Genomic DNA, 20,560 nt, shown 5'->3' on the forward strand with positions numbered 1-20,560 from the left:
TTCATTAGTATCGCGGTACTATACTAATACTTGTACACCGTACAACCTTAACTTTGATTCCGAAGAAATAGCGATTGTCGAAGGACCGCAATTGACGCGGTGGTGTATTTGTTTACATGTTGGGTACATTGCGTAAGTGGTTTATGTAAGTGAGTTGCACAAATAAAGCTCACTTAGATCCACCTTAGAAATAACGCTTATTTTTAAAGAGTGGCATATTTTATTTTATTTTGTAGTCGGAGTAGCAACTTCCTTGTTAATTTATGGAATCTGGTCAACTTCCTTTGTTTTCACTTTATGGAACTGCGCATGCGAGGGACGTAGAGGCCACATTGGGGCTACATTGGGGCGCGTTTACACTGGAGTCTGATAAAGATCACATTTTACTTGCAGTGTAAACGGTCGGTTGAAAAAAATCATATTTCGAAAAAATCTAATTTGGTGCACTTTGGCCTGCGGTGTGAACGTAGCCAAAGTTTCCCAACAAAAATAGAATTGAAGCTAACTGAATTACTAGGATGAGTTTTCTTGTTGCCGGGCAGAACTGGTGCCTCCCAAGCCCAATAAAAACAAATATGGGAGGCAAATTCCTACAATAGTAGAACATGAACAAGGAGAGAACAATTACAGGCCTTACTTGGAAGTGTTTGTTCTCCACTTTAGTTAGCAGTGCACATAAAGAAAGAGAAAAAAACCACCATGCCAGTATGTATTTAAGGGTCATCTAAAAGGATGGATGGATGGGGGCCAAAAAGAAGAACGGGTAAATAAAGTAAATAGATTTGTAGTCGGCTAACAAAACCACAAGGATTCATTTTCCCTGTTGCTAGGCAGACTTGTCTTTGCCCTCATCTTTTTTTTTATTTAAACAACTTGTGCTCCTTCACCTTATAGTGAAAATAAAATGTAAAAAAAAAAGTACTTTATTAATCTCGCTACACATTTATTTTGCTGTTGAATCGCTTCAATTTTTTCTGATTCATATCGGCCTATCAGTGGACTGCAGTGTGTTTAGCTCCGCCCCTTTGGGTACAATATGCTAATGCAAATTTTGAAGGCATTTAACAAAAAATAAGGTGGTGTGGTCATAAAAAAATAGATTTTTTTTATCAATTTTAAACTATATTCGCAGAAAAATGGTTAAATTGCTCATGAATGGATGTAGATTAGCGCATATGTCACTTTAAACGACTTTTTAGACATAGGCTACTATACTCATTTGCATCTTTTACAACTTGTCTGACATTTTTATGTCCTTAAAGGCATCTTAAGATGACATCGTCCTGTTTTACTTTTTAAAAAGAGGAAGCTGGGGCAAGCCAAATAAACCCTGATGGCAGGAAAAGCCATAACAGGGGAGCGGCACACTTGGTCACTATCTGCAAAAAAATCAGACTGACTTGCAGACATTTCTTCCAAAGAAGCATCCGGGCCAGCCGGGGCGGAGAGAGAAAGGAAGATAAGGAACGGGAATTTTCCGACAGGGTTCACATGATCTCCACGTCAGGATAAAAAGAGAAAGAGAGAGAGCATCATGCAGAAGAACATTTTGTTCCCTTGTAACACCTCCTTCCTCCTCATGTTATTATTGCAACACTTCATCATCATCATCATCATGCTGACCACACACACACACACACACGCACACACACCATCCCCCGATGCCCAGATTTCCCAGGGCGACAGGACAAATAAACACTACCTCGCCGCCTGGCACCCTGCACACGGCGGCGAGCAGTGATGATGTCATCCTAAGATTATAACCTGTCTGCCACCGCTGACTCAAACTTGCACCAAGACACGCCCACCCCTCTGTGGCGTTCAGGCGCCGTGGGAAATCCCCAAAAATCCGACAACTGGCAGAGCCAGTCTGGTATTTTGTTGTGATTTTTTTTCCCCACAAAACTTTTGTTCTTCTACAGATTTTTTATGCAGGGATATTTTAAATGGAAAAATATGATCTTTAAATGACAACAGTAGCCAAGCACTTTTGTCATTTATAAAATCTTTGACTAGCATTTACACATTAGTTTCTTAAAAACAGCTGTAGGTTCTTGTCGTATAGAGGATCTTTGACAAGATTTTTTGTGGTAGTTTCTTAAAAACAGCTGAAGGTTCCTGTAGTATGGAGGATATTGGACAAACTTTTTTGCAGTAGTTTCTTCAAAATAACGCAAGGTTCCTCTTGTATTCAGGATCTTTGACAAGTTTTTTTTGCAGTAGTTTCTTAAAAACAGCTGAACGTTCCTGTTGTATACAGGATCTTTGACAAGCTTTTTTGCAGTAGTTTCTCAAGTTAAAGTTAAAGTACCAATGATTGTCTCACACACACACTAGGTGTGGGGAAATCTTTCCTCTGAATTTGACCCATCCCCTTGTCCCCCTTGAAGGTGAGGGGAGCAGTGGGCAGCAGCAGTGGCCGCGCCCGGGAATCATTTTTGGTGATTAAAAAACAGCTGCAGGTTCCTGTTGTATACAGGATCTTTGACAAGCTTTTTTGCAGTAGTTTCTTAAAAACAGCTGCAGGTTCTGGTCATATAGAGGATCTTTGACAAGCTTTTTTTTTTACAGTAGTTTCTTAAAAACAGCTGAAGGTTCCTGTTGTATAGAGGATCTTTGACAAGCTTTTTTGCAGTAGTTTCTTAAAAACAGCTGAAGGTTCCTGTTGTATAGAGGATCTATGACGATTATTTTGCCGTAGGGGCATAGACACAGCAGAGCACTCGTCATTTGAAAGATCTCTGAATTTCACTACATTCATAAAAAGACTTAAAGGTTCCTGTTTTACTGAGGATCTTTGATTATTTTTTTTGCAGTAGATCCTTAAAAACAGCTGAAGGTTCCTGTTGTATAGTGCAGTGATTCTCAAACAGTAGTATGCCCCCCGCCCAAAAAAATCACTTTATTAAAGTACAGTGTTGTATTTTCCTATATTCAAACACAGTGTTACTGTTCAAAAATATTGAATATTAAAATATTAGATTAAAAAAATGAATACTTAGACCTATTTAGTTACTGTATGTTGGTCAATATGGTGGAACTTGGAGAGCCCATTTTTTTCTGATGTGGTACTTTTTTGGAGAACCACTAATCTATATATCAGTGGATCTTTGCCTACTATTTTGCAGCAGATTCCTAAAATCAGATGAAAGTTCCTTTTATAGAAAATATATTTCACTATTTGTTTGCGGTATATTCCTAAAATCAGATGAAGGTTCCTTTTGACAAGTGTTTTGCAGTAGTTGCTGAAACACAGCAGAGTACTCCTGTCATATAAAAGATCTTTGACTGGCGTTTTTGCTATAGGGACTTAAAAACAGCAAAGTGCTCCTTTGACTAAAAAAGGTGGCCCCCAGCAAAACTTGGTTGAATAGCCCTGCTTTTTAGAGTGTGTGTGTGAGAGAGAGACATGAAAATCCCCACCGCCCCTCTGGAGGACTACATGAATGAACAGGCTGCAGGGCGGAGACACACCAGGAATTGAACACGCACACACACAGCAGGAATGCGTCTACACGTATTTCCATTTCCGTCTCTATCCCGTCATGCCTTCCTCATGTCAGCGTACACAGTAACAATGTTCGTCTTGTTCTGGGCGGCCCTCCAGCTCTGCATAGCTTCCAATGGGTGCCCCCTCCCCTCCTGCTAGAAAAGGTAACGCTGCTCTCATAAGAGAAGGCAAAAATGTGTGAATATTTGGCTAAAAGAAACTCAAGGCCCAGGGCCTACATTCCGTCCCCCGTCCCCCCCCACCATCCCCCCACACTGGTCGCTGTTTTTTCGATTTGTGCAGCATAATGACACAGGGTGGAGAAAACAAGTGGACGGCCAAAAACCAAAATGAAGTCGCCTTTGCCAAGAGGCGGCTTTGGCTGCCTCGCAAAGAGAGGAAGTAGGGGGGCCGGGGGGGTGATGAGAGATCCCGGGGCCCGACTCGGAGCGGCGCCCAGGATATCGCTCGGTCTCTCTCTCTCGCTTGCAAATTACAGGACGCCGTGGCAAAAACGCAGGCCTCCACCCAAAAGACGCCATCTTGCCTGCGCTTTAAGGAAATATGGAATATAACCACCAGCGTCAAAGCTTAGGTGTAATATAAGAAGCGAACTGCAAAAACAAAGAAATAAAACAATCAATCTCTACTTTGATGACAAGCTACGACGCTTAAGCTGACGTTTCAGTTTTTTAGTTGACGGAACTTCAAGTGTTTGCTCATATTTTATTGTGTAGAACTTAACTGCAAACAGCAGAGACTCTGTGGAGTCAACCATCCAAAGAAACACAAGACGACAAAAATTGAGCTATGCCAACATAAGTGAAGTGAAGTTGATTATATTTACAGTATATAGCGCTTTTCTCAAGTGACTCAAAGCGCTTCCGCGACCCCTAAAAGGGAATAAGCGGTAGAAAAATGGATGGACTCAAAGCGCTTTACATTGTGAAACCCAATATCTAAGTTACATTTTGAAACCAGTGTAGGTGGCACTGGGAGAAGGTGCCCAAGGACACAACAACAGTGACTAGAATGGCGGAAGCGGGTATCGAACCTGCAACCCTGATGTTGCTGCCACGGCCCCTCTACCAAGCGAGCTGTACCGCCTGGTAAGATTTGTACAATAACTGTTTTGTTGACGACTTCACTTCCCATGCATATTATTTTTGTTTTGTGTACTAATTGGCAAAGAGCTGGTTGTTCAATGTCTAAATACGTACTCCAGCTATACTAACACTTTTATTTGTAGATATCGTTTGGCTTTTTAGATATTTCTTCTTTCGTGTACTGCTTGGAGGTAAACTGCAGAAAACGCAAGGACACAACTAGTTTGCTGTCTAAAGAAGACCACCATGACATGAGATGCAGAGAGTAAACCATGCCAATGCTAGATTTTCCCCACATTGTTTCATCATTATTTCATATTGTTTGTGTCTTGTCTAAGTCGTGCACAATTCAACCAATAGAGGCTTCAATTATGCTGCTTAAAGAAGTGGAGATAGGCGAACGCTGGATTTTTGGAGAAGGTAGGCATAATAAGCTTTAAGCTTCAGCCGATACTTTTTGGTAAACTTTTATTTATGTATCTGCTATGCACTTGAAGTGTACTGTTTACATGAACTGACGACCAAATAAGAACCATTGAATTGAAAAATGTAATTGATTTACATTTTTAAAAATATATTTACAGCCTGTAACATCATTTATCGTTTGGTCATCTTCTCTTGTGTACTACCTGGCTGTAACCAGCAGAGGCGCTGTTGATTTAACTCACTAGCTATGAAAAACAAGAACAGAAGGGCTCTCTTTAGCTATGATGACGCTGGATTTTTTTGTTCTTGTTTTTTACGATGTTTACTATCTAGCTATCATAATTTACCGTACATTTGTCTTCTCTTTTGTACTAGCTAGCTTTAACCAGCAAAGGTGCCGTTGATTTAACTCGGTTGCTATCAAAACAAGAACAGAGGCTTGCTATGTCTATGCTAAAGATGGATGTTTTGTTTTAACCATATTTACAATTTAACAAACAATTTACTATACATTCTTCTTTTTCTTGTTTACTACCTAGCTATACCCATTGGTGATTGAACTTTTTTGCTATCAAAACAAAAACAGGTGGCTCGTTATGGCTATGCGAACGCTAGATATTTTTGTTTTGTTTTTACAATTTTCAACTGGGTTGCTATCAAAACAAAAGAACAGGAGGCACGCTATAGCTATGTTGAGGCTGGATTTTTGGTTTTGTTTTCACGACATTTACTATCTAGCTAGCATCATCTACCATACATTCTTCTTCTCTTGGGTACCTGCTAACTTTAACCAGCAAAGGCGCCGTTGAATTAACTTGCTTGCTATCAAAACAAGAACAGGAGACTTGCTATGTCCATGCTAAAGATGGATGTTTTGTTTTAACCGTATTTACAATTTAAAAAACAATTTACCATACATTTTCTTATTTTTCTTGTGCACTACCTAGCTATAATCAGTAGAGGCATTGTTGATTCAACTTGGTTGCTACGAAAACAAAACAAGAACAGGAGGCTCGCTACGGCTATGCTAACGCTGGATTTTACCACTCTGCTACATTGAATTAAAATATGGACGTCTTTCACTGCTTGGAGGAAGCATGAATTGATTAACGTAGATCCCGACTTAAACAAGTTGAAAAATGTATTCGGGTGTTACCATTTAGTGGTCAATTGTATGGAATTTGTACTGTACTGTGCAATCTACTAATAAAAGTCCCAATCAATCAGTCAAATCTATTTTATGGGGTTACTGTTGCCAAAAAGCCAATTAAAAAAAAAATTCTTACAGCCTGAAGTCTAACAAACTTTGCAAACCCATCAAGTTCAATTGATGAAGTTTGTGCGACTTTAGAGGCCTTTCCCTCCCAAAAAAACATGAATACGTGAAAAACTTCAATACAAAGATGTATGATATCAATGTCTTCTTTCTGCTTCTTCTGTGTATTTAATTTTTTTTTTTTTTTTTTTTTTTTTTTTTTTAGAAGAGGCCTCCCTGTCTTGCCTTTTCCCTCAAAGACATGGAAGTCATATCCTGCCCATACCCTTTCCTCTCGCCGCTAACCCAAACAAGGCGGGAATGCCGAGAAAGACGAGGAACACTGAGGGCGCTCTGTTCAGGACTTGAGCTGGAAGTAAGTTTGCGGGAGGTACATTTTTTTTAACATTCGGTTATAAGGGTTATGCTTTACTTCCCATCATTAATGAATATAAACACCCCCCGAAATGGGGTCGTGGTTGCCATGACAGCCGGTTTAAGTTAATGAGCTGAGGTGCCCGGGACTAAATTTAATCCGCTGATGAGGGTTGGACCTCCTGCGGATTGAGCCGATGACTAATTGACGTCGTGACGGGCTGCAGACGGGCTGTCGAGAGAGGTGACTGGAATAAAAACCGGGACTAAATTTAAACGGCGGCGTGGAGGAAGCGCCTGTGTGACAGTGGGCCGTGTGCCAGGGCTTGCACCGGGTCATTCTATCCGCCTGCCTCTATGATCGTGTGTGTGTGTGTGTGTGTGTGTGTGTGGATATGACACCGCAGTAGACTGGATTCTTTTACGCGGCAGGCACTCCGGGTCAGTCCCCCGACGGCACCAGCAGGCATGCCACTGACCAACACGCCAATGAGCGGCTGTGTCTTTCAATTCAAGACTCCCATAGCAAATCTGCCAATTTTAGACAACTTTATTTGCTCCAGCCCACCTACGCACGTCGGCCCACGCCTGTGTCATGCCAGGCTCACAGAGATATTTGGGCCGGACGCCAGAATTTTCAAAAGCCCTCATCAATTCCAAACAGAAGTAGACGTGGGTGTTACCTGGGCTGCTTGCACATGGACTAGCGTGGCACTCAGTTGAGCACAGACCTCTGCCAAAGCTGAACAATCTTAGATTGGGCCAACAGTAAATTGTAGACCTTCAGACTCCTTTTTTGAAGTTTAGGCAGGATTTTACAGACAAATGACGGAAAATGGCTGTAAAAATTAAAGGTTACTGAAAGTGGACAAAATCTTAATGCGGTTCTGTGTAGTAAAGCAGAGCGGCTCGATAGCCCTTCTGAGGGAATTGTAATTTTATTTTTTACGTAATTCTGCTGACTATCAAAGAATTAAGCTACAGTTGCATAAAGTAGAGCAATACAACACTAATGTGGAACCCACCACCTTGAATCTTTTCATAAAAAAACAAGGTTTTGTCAAAAAGTATCAACAGAAGTGACAAAACAAAACCTGCTCAGTGGGCTTGTGGTTAGAGTGTCTGCCCAGAGATGGGTAGGTCGTGAGTTCAAACCCCGCCCGAGTCAAACCAAAGACTATTAAAAATCCATCTATCCATCCATTTTCTACCGCTTACTCCCTTTCGGGGTCGCGGGGGGCGCTGGCGCCTATCTCAGCTACAATCGGGCGGAAGGCGGGATACACCCTGGACAAGTCACCACCTCATCGCAGGGCCAACACAGAAATACAGACAACTTTCACACTCACATTCACACACTAGGGCCAATTTAGTGTTGCCAATCAACTAAAAAGATGGGACCCATTACCTCCCCGCTTGGCACTCAGCATCAAGGGTTGGAATTCAGGGTTAAATCACCAAAATGACCACCGCTGCTGCTCGCTGCTCCCCTCACCTCCCAGGGGGTGGAACAAGGGGATGGGTCAAATACAGATGGTAATTTCACCAAGCCCAGTGTGTTTGTGACTAACAGTGGTACTTTAACTTTATATACAGAAAAACCAGACTATAAACCGCACCCACTAAATTTTAGAAGAACAAAAAGACGTTTTTAATATATTAGCTGCATCGGACTATAAGCCGCAGTACTGTATATACCGGTACGTTGTGATATGCGATATTTACATTAAAAGATTTTGTAAATGTTTATTTACACAACTGTTTCCAAACGGAAAAGTAAAACAGCTGAACAAAAAAAGTCATTGATGTCATTTTCTCCTTTTTTATTATGTTCAAGATGTTTATCAGGATTCCTCTCCCTCGTACTTTGTAGGCACTTTGAGATTGTCTGGTCTCTTGAAGTCTACATTTTAGTACATGGTTTGCTTTCTTTGTATAATTTAGCCGTTAGCGAAGAAAAATCCATAGATTAGCCACACCTTTGTATAAACCGGGGGGTTGAAAGCTTGGGAGAAAAGTAGCGTCTTATAGTCTGAAAAATACCATATTCCTGGATCTGCATTAAACTTTTGTCCCTTTACAATACCCCACCCATTTGGCAAGTTTTGAGGGGTTCCGTTAAGAACCATTGCGCTTGGTACTCCTTAGTGGAGATAATAGTTCCCACATATTGGTCTCCATTCACAAAACGGGCACTGTGAGCCCCCTGTCAGATTCGGGGTCAACCGAAACCCACTCGATCAACACCCCCCCCATAGCGCCAGGCCTCTATAGCCATCAACCCCACCCCGCTCGCCCCGCCGTACACCCACCCGTCCCTCCTTGTTCTGCGCTCTGTTCCAAGCTGATGACGTGAGCCAGCGAGAGAGAGAGAGAGAGAGAAAGAGCCGCTAGCCTGGCAGGCAGCCTAGTTTGCATTTGCGCTTGTCACTGTCGCAGCTCCCTTAACTCCTTCCTACCTGTCCTGAGCCAATGAATGCAAAGTTTCAGGGTCCTTACGTTTAAAAAGCAGGGGCCACGGTCAACAAGAACTTCCTAACAACCCCCACTTGCCTCTCTGGAAGAGAACATAAAATGAGGGGAGGGGGATGGTTGAGGGAACTGGAAGGTCAGCGGCAGGCCTTCTGAGAGAGCCATGTTTCTTTTGTCAGGGCCCCAGAGGGAGGGCGGGAGGTGGCGGTGGTTGGGGCCTGGACTTGCCAGGGAAAGCATGAGGGCAGAACTGTTTCTGCCATCTTTGCTGAGCTGAGGAGGCCCATTCACAAAGTTGGAGTCGACATCCCATTCAGGAACAGGGGGCGCCAATAAGGTTGGGCGCCCCCCCTTTTTCAGTTCCCTGGTCTTTGATCCAAGAGTTTAAACTAGTTAGGGATGTCCCTCCCAGTGGTCGTGGTTTAGCTGATTTCGAACATGCTTTAACAAAGTTAGAGCATGTCTGAAAAGAAGTACTGTACAAGTACTGTACCAGGGTAAAGGAGTTAAGTATTTGGGTTCTTGTGTTGTTCCAAACAAAGGAGCAGGGTTGAGGGCAAGGGTGGTTGTGGTGGAAATATGGGCAGTGAACACCAACTGACATAAAACAGGCTTTAAAAAAAAGCCCAGTAATGAGAACCATCTGAGCCCAGAGCAGAACTCTCTGCCTCTCTCTCGCTCACTCGCTCGCTCATTCCGCAGCCTGCGGACACGGCGCCGGCTCAGGAGGGCTGCCAAAGGGGGGGATTAGGGGCGGAAAGCTGAGGAAGCCCCAAAACACGTCCTGGATGGGGAGATGGAAGAAAGAAAGGCGCCTGTGTCTCGCTAACTGCGGGTCTGCACATGCAGCATCTCCAAAGTCACCCCCCCAAACCTCACACAAAGAGCTCGACACGTTTGTCTTCCAAAGACAAGACAAGAAAAAGGTAGAAGAGTGTTTACCTGAAAGCCCCACAGGGGCCGAGTAAGTGGTTCCCCCGGTCTCACTGGATGAAGGTCCTGAGTCCGGAGAATCTGGAGAAGAGACGGAGGATTTGAATTTACAGCCATGTCTGTGCGTTAAGGGAGACAGTCGAGCAGCAGCAGCAGCTGCGGCGTCGTCAATCACCGAGCTGAAATCAATGCCTAATGAAGACGCCGACGATGAAGCTCTCAAACGTTCTGAGACAAGAGACTTTCTTACAGCCGTGATAATCACCCATAATCCACTGCTTCTGGAGAATCGTTAGCACTGCATATTTTTACTACAAGTTGCTCGATACACAAATGTGCGGCAAGAACATGATGTAACAACTGAGCTGAAAAAAATTATAATGTAGATAAACTATGGCTTGAGCGCAAAGAGATTATAGTTCATAATATGTGTCATGTTGTTTTTACTGTTTTAGGATGACAAGCGGAACTGATTGAAACTCTTATGCCATTCGCTCAAACAAACTGTATTCATTATTGTAAGAAAGCATGCGGCTCAAGTGTGATGAAATAATCAAACATGCTTCAGGACTACAAACGGAACAGAACATTTCTCGCAAATCATAAAATTGGGATAGGACTATGAAAACCAGTCACAAACTTTTTTTTTGTCTTTTCTACACATAACTTGCATACACAGGTAGGTGCGCATCTCGAGCACAAAGAGATAACTGAAACAGGTAGTAATGTGTGCAGCTATAATGGTTTGACATGTTTAGGAAATACAATCAACTGTACACATCAGTTTCATACTGCGGTAAATAACCTGAATAGAGAGAAATTTGAATGCAACATTTTGAAAACGACAACTACGGTAAGTGTGCGGCTAGAGCGCAAAGAGATGTGGGAACAGGCAATGTGTGCGACACTTATTTTCTACTTTAAGATGAAAACTGATAAAAGCAGTGTAATATGTTTACTGAGTGAAACGTTTTGAAAACAACACACAAGGCATGCCTGCGGCTCGAGCACAAAGAGATGATGGAAACAGGTAACAGTGCATATGTTTTTTTTCGTACTTGACTAATACAAACTAGGCTAAAAGGTACTAAAGACAGAGCCAGGCTTCGCTGCCGTGTGGCACCTCAACCCGGCGCTTCCTGCGGTTGCGCTAACGAGCCGCACGGGCAAACAGCCCCTTTTGGCCGGCCCGCCGCGCTTTCATTGGCTGCCAACGGCCTTGCCTGGGTCGCCCGGGCAACAGTTCACAGCTGACCACAGGGTTGAGGAAAGGAGGGGGTGGGGGGCTACACACTGCATGGATTATATCCCACCACCAGAGCTGAAACAAGGTGGCGATTTACATCAAGGCTGCTTCTAATGCTGCATCGAAGAGGGGCCGTGACACGGACGACCTCACTTCCTGCGCCATAAATCAGTCGCCATAAAGATTCGCTGCTTCCTGGTGACTTTTATTTACAACAGGGGTGACCTTCTTCCGGTTAAGCTAACGAATATCAAACAAAATAGAACTGGAAGACCCAGAAATAATGCACTCGGTTGTTTATGAATGTTGCGCTAGTACCACGGAAAACATGGCTGCCTGAGGTTAGGGTGGTCACCACTGTCCTATTAATACACCCTTCAGTGTAAATTCTCTCTTCCTCATGATTGCAACAGCAGCTGAGTCCTAACAAATGGCGGAAAAGTGTGACAGATGATTTAGAGGCTAGCTAGCTAACTAGCAAGTGAGGTAACCGTCTCCTGTGTCGCTCCCACGCCAATTGAGGATCTTTTTCGGCAGGACTTGCATAACCGCTTCCTGCAGCCAGCTTCCTATTTACTTCCTTATTTTGCTTTGGCTGCAGGGATGCTGCTGGTTTTCTAACTCTGACTTTTCCTTGCAGCCAATAGGAGGCGAGGAGAAGGAAAAAGGGGGCGGGGCTGGTTGCACTATGGAGCCACAGCTGCAGCTGCAATGACTTCCTATTGTTTCCACTCACTGAAAGCCACTTTCTCCTTTTTTTTTTGCTGCCGGGCCCGAGCCAGCTGGTCGTCTGGCGTGGGGTCATTGTTTGAACCCGGAGCACTGACAGACGCGACTAAATGAGCCCTCCACCCACCGCCCACCTCTACTCATCCCCATCATTGTGTAGCTTAGTTACACCAAGCAGTTTTGCTATTTTGTAGAATTTTTTCGCATCCCCATGGTTAAAATTGTTAAAAGCATCGATATAACTTGTTATACCTGTGCGATTTAAGCGCGAAGAGATGATGGAAACAGTAAATTACTACAACTACTACTTTCTTCTTTAAAAATGATGACTTTTGCCTCATAAAATAGCATTTTTTTCTTGTAAAATTATAACTTAAATTACTATTTTTTCCAATAAAATGTTTACCTATTCTTCAATGGATGCCTGATGAGATGTCATATAACATATGAATAAATACCATCTCCAAATATAAAATCATTATTGTAATATATGACTTTATTCCAGTAAAATTATTACATTTTTTTTATTTTTTCCATGAAATTACGACATAGGCTACTCTTGTAATGCTATGCTTTTATCCTCATACTACTTATTACAAGTGTACGTTTATGCTTGCAAATTTTTACTTGTACAATCCAAAATTCTTTATGTAAAACTTTTAATTCATGTTTCTAAAATGCATTATCGGGTAAGCATCCATCCAAAAGTATAATAATTGTTATTACCAATATTTTTTCAGCATTCTAATTGGTTAAAATTGTCAAAGGCTTCAACATAACCATATATAAATGCGGCTAAAGTGCGAAGAGATGATGAAAAGTATGACTGTCCCTGGTAAGATGAAGACATTTTTTCCCCTCATCAAATTGCAATTTTATTCCAGTCAAATTCTAAATAAAATTGTATAATGCTTTAAAACAACTTGTATAACTTCATCTCGTGTGCAACGAGATGAAACAACAACAACTTTCCCTTGCAAAATGATATGTTTTCCCACACCAAATTTCAATTTTATCAATGTCAAATTACGAATCAACCTTACAAACGATATACTTTTTACTGTAAAATTATTTTTTTATTTACCTAAAAGTACGACTTTTTATTATAACCCAGCAGTTCAGTTTTGTACAATATTTTCTTGAGTATTTCCATTAGTAAAAGTTGTAAAACGCATTAAAATAACAGCGTTTAACTGTGGCTCGAGTGCGAAGAGATAAGGGAAACTACAATTTTCCCTTGCAATATAATGCTATTTTTTTCCTCATCCTGTCAAATTCCAAATGTACTGTAATGAAATTAATACATTTTACAACAAAATAAATACTTTATTCTACTAAAAGTACAGCTTTTACTATGACCCCCTTAGTTAAAGTTGTAAAACCTATGAAAAATAACCTTAACTGTGACTCGAGTGCAAAGAAATAAGGGAAACTACAACTTCCCTTGCAATATAATATGTTTTTCCTCATCCTGTCGATTTACAAATGTACTCTAATGAAATAAATACATTTTATTACCAAATAATTACTTCATTCTACTAAAAGGACAGCTTTTTACTATGACCCCTCAGTTTAAAGTTGTAAACCCCATTAAAATTACCTTAATAACTGTGACTCGAGTGCGAAGCGATAAGGGAAACTACAACTTTCCCTTGCAATATAAGTTTTTCCTCATCCTGTCAAATTACAAATGTACTCTAATGAAAGAAATACATTTTACTACAAAATAATTACTTTATTCTACTAAAAGTACGGCTTTTTGTCATGACCCCTCAGTTAAAGTTGTAAAACACATTAAAATAACCTTAATAACTGTGACTCGAGTGCGAACAGATAAGGTAAACTACAACTTCTCTTGCAATATATCCATCCATCCATTTTCTACCGCTTATTCCCTTTTGGGGTCGCTGGTGCCTAGCTCAGCTACAATCGGTTGGAAGGCGGCGTACACCCTGGACAAGTCGCCACCTCATCACAGTCTTGCAATATAATGATATGTTTTTCCTCATCCTGTCAAATTACAAATGTACTCTAATGAAAGAAAAAAAAAAATACTACAAAATAACTAATTTATTCTACAAAAACTATAGCTTTTTATTATGACCCGGCAGTTCAGTGTTGTACAATATTTTCTTGAATTAGTTAAAGTTGTAGAACACATTGAAATAACAGCATTCAACTGTGGCTCGAGTGCGAATAGATAAGGGAAACTACAACTTCCCTTGCAATATAGTGACATTTTTTTCCTCATCAAATTGCAATTTTTTTCCTGTGAAATTTGAAATGTACCCTAATGAAATAATTACATTTTACTAGAAAATATCTACTTTATTGTACTGAAAGTACGGCTTTTTATCATGACCCCTGAGTTGAAGTTGTAAAACACATTAAAATAACCTTAATAACTGTGACTCGAATGCAAAGGGATGATGGAAACAGATAATAATGTGTGCAACAAATCATTTTGTGTACTTTATCTAGCACTGCTCTTTAGGTATCAAAAAGTGCTACAGTAGCAACTACAGTCTTAAAAAAACAACCAGAAAGTCATAAATAACATTGGCAAAGAAGTTAAATGCAGTTTGTTGGTGCCAGCTTGCACCACTAGGTGGAAAGCGCTGCACAAAAGGTGACACTTGTGTGGCGCTCCTGAAATGTAACACCCGTCACAAGCGACTTCACAGGCGACGATGACATAACCCGCTGCGGCTCTCTGGCACCGACGTGACAACCGGCGTCTGGCGCGGGCGGCAGCCAACAAACAAACACAACAAGGATGCAAAAAGAAGCGTTGCATCACGCCGCCGCCGGCTGGGTAAGTCGCTAAAACAGTCCCCTCTTAAAAAATGTATCCAAAAACAGAGAACCTCTCCACACTTCAGTGCTAATAAGTGGAGGACAGACAAACATGGAGGCTGCTATCACAGCAAGCTGGCCCGCAGCCACACTAGAAGTGCATAGACAGCCAGTCTCAATGCCTCTGCACCGTGCTGCCATAAATCACAACATAACATGGAGCTGCTTCCTGCACATGGACTCTAAGTACGTATGTATGCCTACATGTATGTATGCACATGACCTGCACACACTAATGACCACGTCCAAGCCAGAAGACGCTGTTTTTAAGACAGATATTGATGGAAACCTGGCCGTGTTTTGGCACTCAGGAGTCTGACACGAGCATTTACTAAGACGACACTGTTATAGCAACCACAACAACAGTGGTGGAAAAGCAGCGTTTGTGTTGATAACAAGTTTACAGCAACACGACACTATACAATGCTTACATATGTTCAACTTTGTGCGCACATGCCAGGCGATCAGTCAACTAACTACACTTGAGGAAAAATCGGACGTCACTCCTGTAAAATAAGCGACCATTACTCATAAAATGATAACTGTGAGTCAGGTGAATTACTAAGTTTTCTGAAAAAGTTACAAATGTTCTTATTCCAACCTCTTCTGGAACGTTTTGTCCCATAAAATCATAACTTTATCATAATAAAAAGTATATTTTCCTCATATTACAACTTGGACTGTATTTTAGTTTTATGTCTGATTACTATTGCTTATGTTATTTCTGTAGAATTTCAACGTTCCCCACTAAAATTCTGACTTTATTCTTGTAAAATTACAACATTATTCCATTGCTCCCCCCCCCCCCAAACATTTCCGCAAATTCCAACATTTTTCTCAGGAATAACTACAAGGTTGGCACAAAATGACGCATTCTAGCTATGACACAACAACTGATGGTATTATTGAGGTTATTAATTAACTTTTGTAACATTGTGACATTATAGGGTAAAATTGTGCCTCTTTTCTCATAATTTACGCTTTCTGCATGTAAAATTGTACATATTTCACGGGAAAATTACAACTTATGGTCCTGAAATTGACTTTGTCTCGTACTAAGGTTGCAGCTATCAATTATTATGGTACATACAGTAGTTATAGGCATAGTTTGTACGATTAATCAAGTAAATCGGATAAAACACACTTCATAGCCTCAATGCATAGCTTAGGGAAAATAGTTGAATAAACAACACATTCTCTGCCTGCCATAACCCTTATTCTTTGTTTTATTTCTAATAAATGTACATTATCAACATTGATGTGTACATTAATAAAATGTAAATATCTTTTCGCTTATCACCTCCACGTGTTGAAACTATGTCCGTGGTTTTCCTCCATGTTGTTTGGACTTGAACATTTTTTATTAATTCCCCATTAAACGATTAATTGAAGCAACACAATATGAATTCAAGTTAATTAATCATTTGTATTGTCACCACCGGGTATTTTCATACCCTAGAGTAGCAAGGGTACTCTCCATCGAGTGGTACGCCAAATAATCACTTGTTTTTTTTTAAATATTGATCTTAAATTGTTTTATTTTCCTAGATTCAAACACAGTGTTGCTGTTCAAAATATGTTTAATGTTACATTGGCTAAAAACATTAAATATTGTTAAATAAAATATCTGCCTTTTTTTTGTTTAAAGAAATACTTAGGCCTACTACGCTACTTTATTTAAAGTTGGTCATTATGGTGGTACTTGGAGAGACACGTTTTTTCGGGTAGTTTTTTAATCTGTTACTACAGTACAAATAAAAACATCCACAAAATAGCATACATCAAAGTAAACTAATAAATTGCTTAATTTTGGTGAAATGAGACACTTTTTAAAAAAAATTCTGATTTTGCACCAGTCAAACTGTTTTCTTCGTACTCATTTCTTAATTACAATTCCGACTTTTTTTTTCCGAATTACGACAACCACACGCATAGTGTGTTAAAACGGTAAATGTCTTTTTTAACCAACCTAACTAAATGAGCATTTTAACCATAGTAGTTGTAGCCATGCTGCACTTTAAAAGTAGCTTAATTGTAGCTAATAAGCTCATAAATAATTCTGACGCGGACGATTTGTTGCGAAAGATGGCCGTGTTGTTGTTACGGATTGTAAACTAACTCATGCCACTTTTCCAGGGGACATTGAATGCATCAGTTCCAAACAAAAAACAAAAATGGATAAGAACGTGGGACTTTTTAAACTTTTATCCGAGGGGAGTCAGAGGGCACGGACAAAACGGAGCGCAGCAGCGAGCACCCCCCGCCACCCAGAAAGGCACAAGCGGTAGGAAATGGATGGATGGACAGTTAATGGCTTGTTTCTTGAGAAAGTGACACCAGCGCCAACTAGTGGTCTGGCATGCATATTACAGGTGGTTCTGGATTAAAACGTTCATGTGTAATATGCATGCCAGGCCACTATTAGGCAAAGGGTTTTTCTTATAAAACATTTACTGTCTATTACAACTGCGAATATTTGGGTGTCCCACGATTCGATTCAAAATCGTTTCTTGGGGTCGCGATTCGATTATATATCGATTTTTTTCGATTCAACGCGATTCTCGATTGAAAAGCGATATTTTTCCGATTCAAAACGATTCTGTATTCTTTCAATACATAGGATTTCAGCAGGATCTACCCCAGTCTGCTGACATGCTAGCAGAGTAGATTTTTTCTCAAAAAGCTTTTATAATTGTAAAGGACAATGTTTTATCAACTGATTGCAATAATGCAAATTTGTTTTAACTATTAAACGAACCAAAAATATGACTTATTTTATCTTTGTGAAAACATTGGACATAGTGTGTTGTCAAGCTTATGAGATGCGATGCAAGTGCAAGCCACTGTGACACTATTGTTCTTTTTTTATATATATAAATGTCTAATGATAATGTCAATGAGGGATTTTTAATCACTGCTATGCTGAAATTATAACTAATATTGATAATATTCATTTTGTTTCACTACTTTTGGTTTGTTCTGTGTCGTGTTTGTGTCTCCTCTCAATTGCTCTGTTTATTGCAGTTCTGAGTGTTGCTGGGTCAGGTTTGGTTTTGGAATTGGACTGCATTATTACGGTATTGGCTTCACGGTGGGAGAGGGGTTAGTGCGTCTGCCTCACAATACAAAGGTTCTGCAGTCTTGGGTTCAGTCCCAGGCTCAGGATCTTTCTGTGTGGAGTTTGCATGTTCTCCCCGTGAATGTGTGGGTTCCCTCCGGGTACTCCGGCTTCCTCCCACTTCCAAAGACATACACCTGGGGATAGGTTGATTGGCAACACTAAATTGGCCCTAGTGTGTGAATGTGAGTGTGAATGTTGTCTGTCTATCTGCGTTGGCCCTGCGATGAGATGGTGACTTGTCCAGGGTGTACCCCGCCTTCCGCCCAATTGTAGCTGAGATAGGCGCCAGCGCCCCCCCGCGACGCCAAAGATGGGATAAGCGGTAGAAAATGGATGAATTGATGGTTTGTTGAATTGATAAAAAGAAATAATATATATATTTTTTTTAAGAATAGATTTTTTTAAAATTTAGAATAGATTTTTCCCCCACACTCCTACTGTCTATGGTTGTTTTTTTTCGTTTTTTTATTCACAGTTATTAAGAAAAGTTGTGTGTGTGAGAGAGAGAGAGAGAGAAAGCTCACCTGGTGGTTTAAAATAATCCATGGGATAGCGGGAATATGGAGGAGGAGGAGACTCTGCATGAAGCACAAGAAAAGGGAGAAAAGATGTCAACTTTGTGATAAGACTTGTCAGGGATCCTGAGGCCGAGGCTGGCAGATAAACAAGGGGGGCCCGCCTGGCGCCAGGAGGGCCACTATCAGCGTCTAGGACAGCGCCAGATAGCCGGCGTGCACGGTTTTGAAAAAGTTGTTTATTAAGGGAAAAGGCCGGGAAAGGGCCGGAAAAGGGGGGGGGGGGGGGGGGGGGGTGGGCGCAATCTTACCGAGTTCACAGAGCCTGCTCATGTGGTGCGGGTTGCAGCAGACGAGCTCCGGGTTGATTTTCCCGTAGGATTCACAGCACGACAGCCTCTTGAGCTCCGAGGAATGCCTGAGGTCGGGCCACCTGAACACTTTGTAGAGCAGCATGGGGAGGGAGTAAGACACTTGACCCACTTTGGCGTCCACTTTGCCGGGTAAGAGCAAGCAGGGGCTCCGCGCTCCCCCTTTGGACTCCACCGCCTGCAAAAGCACCTCTAATTGTTTCTCTTTAATCTTCTTCAACACGGAGTGGGTGAGCGCCTTCAATTCAGCCTCCGAGCCGCTGCCGCCGCTGGCCGCCTGGGTCTTGGCCACCTTGGCCGCTTTGCCCATGCAGCAGCCCCCGGGGCCATGCGTCCCTCTGTCCCCGACCTCCCCGTCGCCCTCCGCGGGCGCGCGGCTCCGCCAAAGTCGCCGGACGAGCCCCGACCGTTTGGTCCTGAACATGCGGGACGAGATGATGAGGGTTCCCCGGCTAAAAAACGGGCATGGTGTCCGCAAATCATGAAGATTGCCGGGTTCGAGTCCAGGCGGTGACGAGCAGCCTGAGGAGGAGGAGGAGGAGGCGGGAGGAGGCTGCAGCACGACGCCGGGGTAGGGAGCGCTTCTCCCCCGCTACACGCTCCGCGGTGGCTCGGTCAGCGGTGCCGCGGAAACATCGCCCCCGGTGGTGGAGTGTGTGGAAGCGGGGGTGAGCTCCGTTGAGCTACGGCAAAAGTGGGCCCGTTTAATCCACGTTAAAATCCACATAGAATCCAAGAGGAGCCCACGCGGAGAAATATCCTTCAGCGGGAAACCTTGCTGCCTTTTCCTTCACGCGCTGGACAGTTTATGCGTGGCAGCGGCAGACGAGAGTGTGTGTGTGTGTGTGTTGTGTGTGTGAGTGTGCTCCCTACAGGCGGGGGGAGAACTGTGTGTGTGCGTGTGTGTGTGTGTGTGTGAGACGCGGAGTGTTTTGTGTGTGTGTGTGTGTGTGTGTGTGTGTGTGTGTGTGTGTGTTGCCCTTGCCCCGTCTCCACGCCTGGTCACATGTGCGTCTAGACACCCTGTCGCTTCACAAGAAATGTGATTGTGTTGTTGCGCAAAACAACACATCAAGTAGAGCACCGGCGGGAGCGCGCGCGCACACAGGCGGGCGCGCGCACGTCGCGTTAAACGCGACGTTTCGTTTGCGGACGTTTTTTTTTTTTAATGTTTTGAAAGTGTGGAAAATAAAAACAATTTTCCTTGTACTTACTTTTTTGGGGTGATATGAATATTTCATATGTTATATGAAAACTTTATTTTTGACATAAAGTAGGAGTTTAGTCACATTGAAGTGAATTATATTTATATAGCGCTTTTTCTCTAGTGACTCAAAGCGCTTTACGTAGTGAAACCCAATATCTAAGTTACATTTAAACCAGTGTGGGTAGCACTGGAAGTAGGTGGGTAAAGTGTCTTGCCCAAGGACACAACCGCAGCGACTACGATGGCGGAAGCGGGAATCGAACCTGCAACCCTCAAGTTGCCTGCACGGCCACTCTACCAACCAAACTATATGTAATATGTTATAGTATAAAGTTCTGCCTATTCCCGGAAAACATTTCCATTTTTCATTGTAAAATTACATAAAAAAAGAATCCTTATTTCCACAAAAAAATATTACTTAATTTTTTTTTAACTTAAGCCCCATCATACTTAGTTTA

General features: G+C 42.0%; 1 protein-coding gene and 1 long non-coding RNA gene across 5 annotated transcripts in view; one reads left to right on the top strand and one right to left on the bottom strand.

Annotated features, from left to right (window-relative positions):
- The window catches only part of smad7 (SMAD family member 7), a 30,747-nt gene extending 10,826 nt beyond the window's left edge, over window positions 1-19,921 (bottom strand). The window contains exons 1-3 of the mRNA XM_061876487.1: window positions 18,836-19,921; window positions 18,534-18,587; window positions 10,067-10,138 (exon numbers count right to left, since the gene is read on the bottom strand). Of these exons, the coding sequence (XP_061732471.1) occupies window positions 10,067-10,138; window positions 18,534-18,587; window positions 18,836-19,319 (610 nt within the window). The 5' untranslated portion in view covers window positions 19,320-19,921. The remainder of the gene's footprint in view (window positions 1-10,066; window positions 10,139-18,533; window positions 18,588-18,835) is intronic.
- LOC133536181 (uncharacterized) lies at window positions 3,481-12,475 on the top strand. Of its 4 annotated transcripts, XR_009802412.1 has the most exons (5): window positions 3,481-3,654; window positions 4,472-4,599; window positions 4,935-5,016; window positions 6,504-6,653; window positions 11,944-12,475. It is a non-coding gene; the product is annotated as an uncharacterized LOC133536181 (long non-coding RNA). The 4 variants fall into 4 exon arrangements; XR_009802409.1 differs by having other exon boundaries at window positions 4,472-5,016; XR_009802410.1 differs by lacking the exon at window positions 4,935-5,016.
- Window positions 19,922-20,560: the final 639 nt, after the last annotated feature.

This window comes from Nerophis ophidion, linkage group LG17, assembly GCF_033978795.1.
Source record: "Nerophis ophidion isolate RoL-2023_Sa linkage group LG17, RoL_Noph_v1.0, whole genome shotgun sequence".
NCBI lineage: Eukaryota > Metazoa > Chordata > Actinopteri > Syngnathiformes > Syngnathidae > Nerophis > Nerophis ophidion.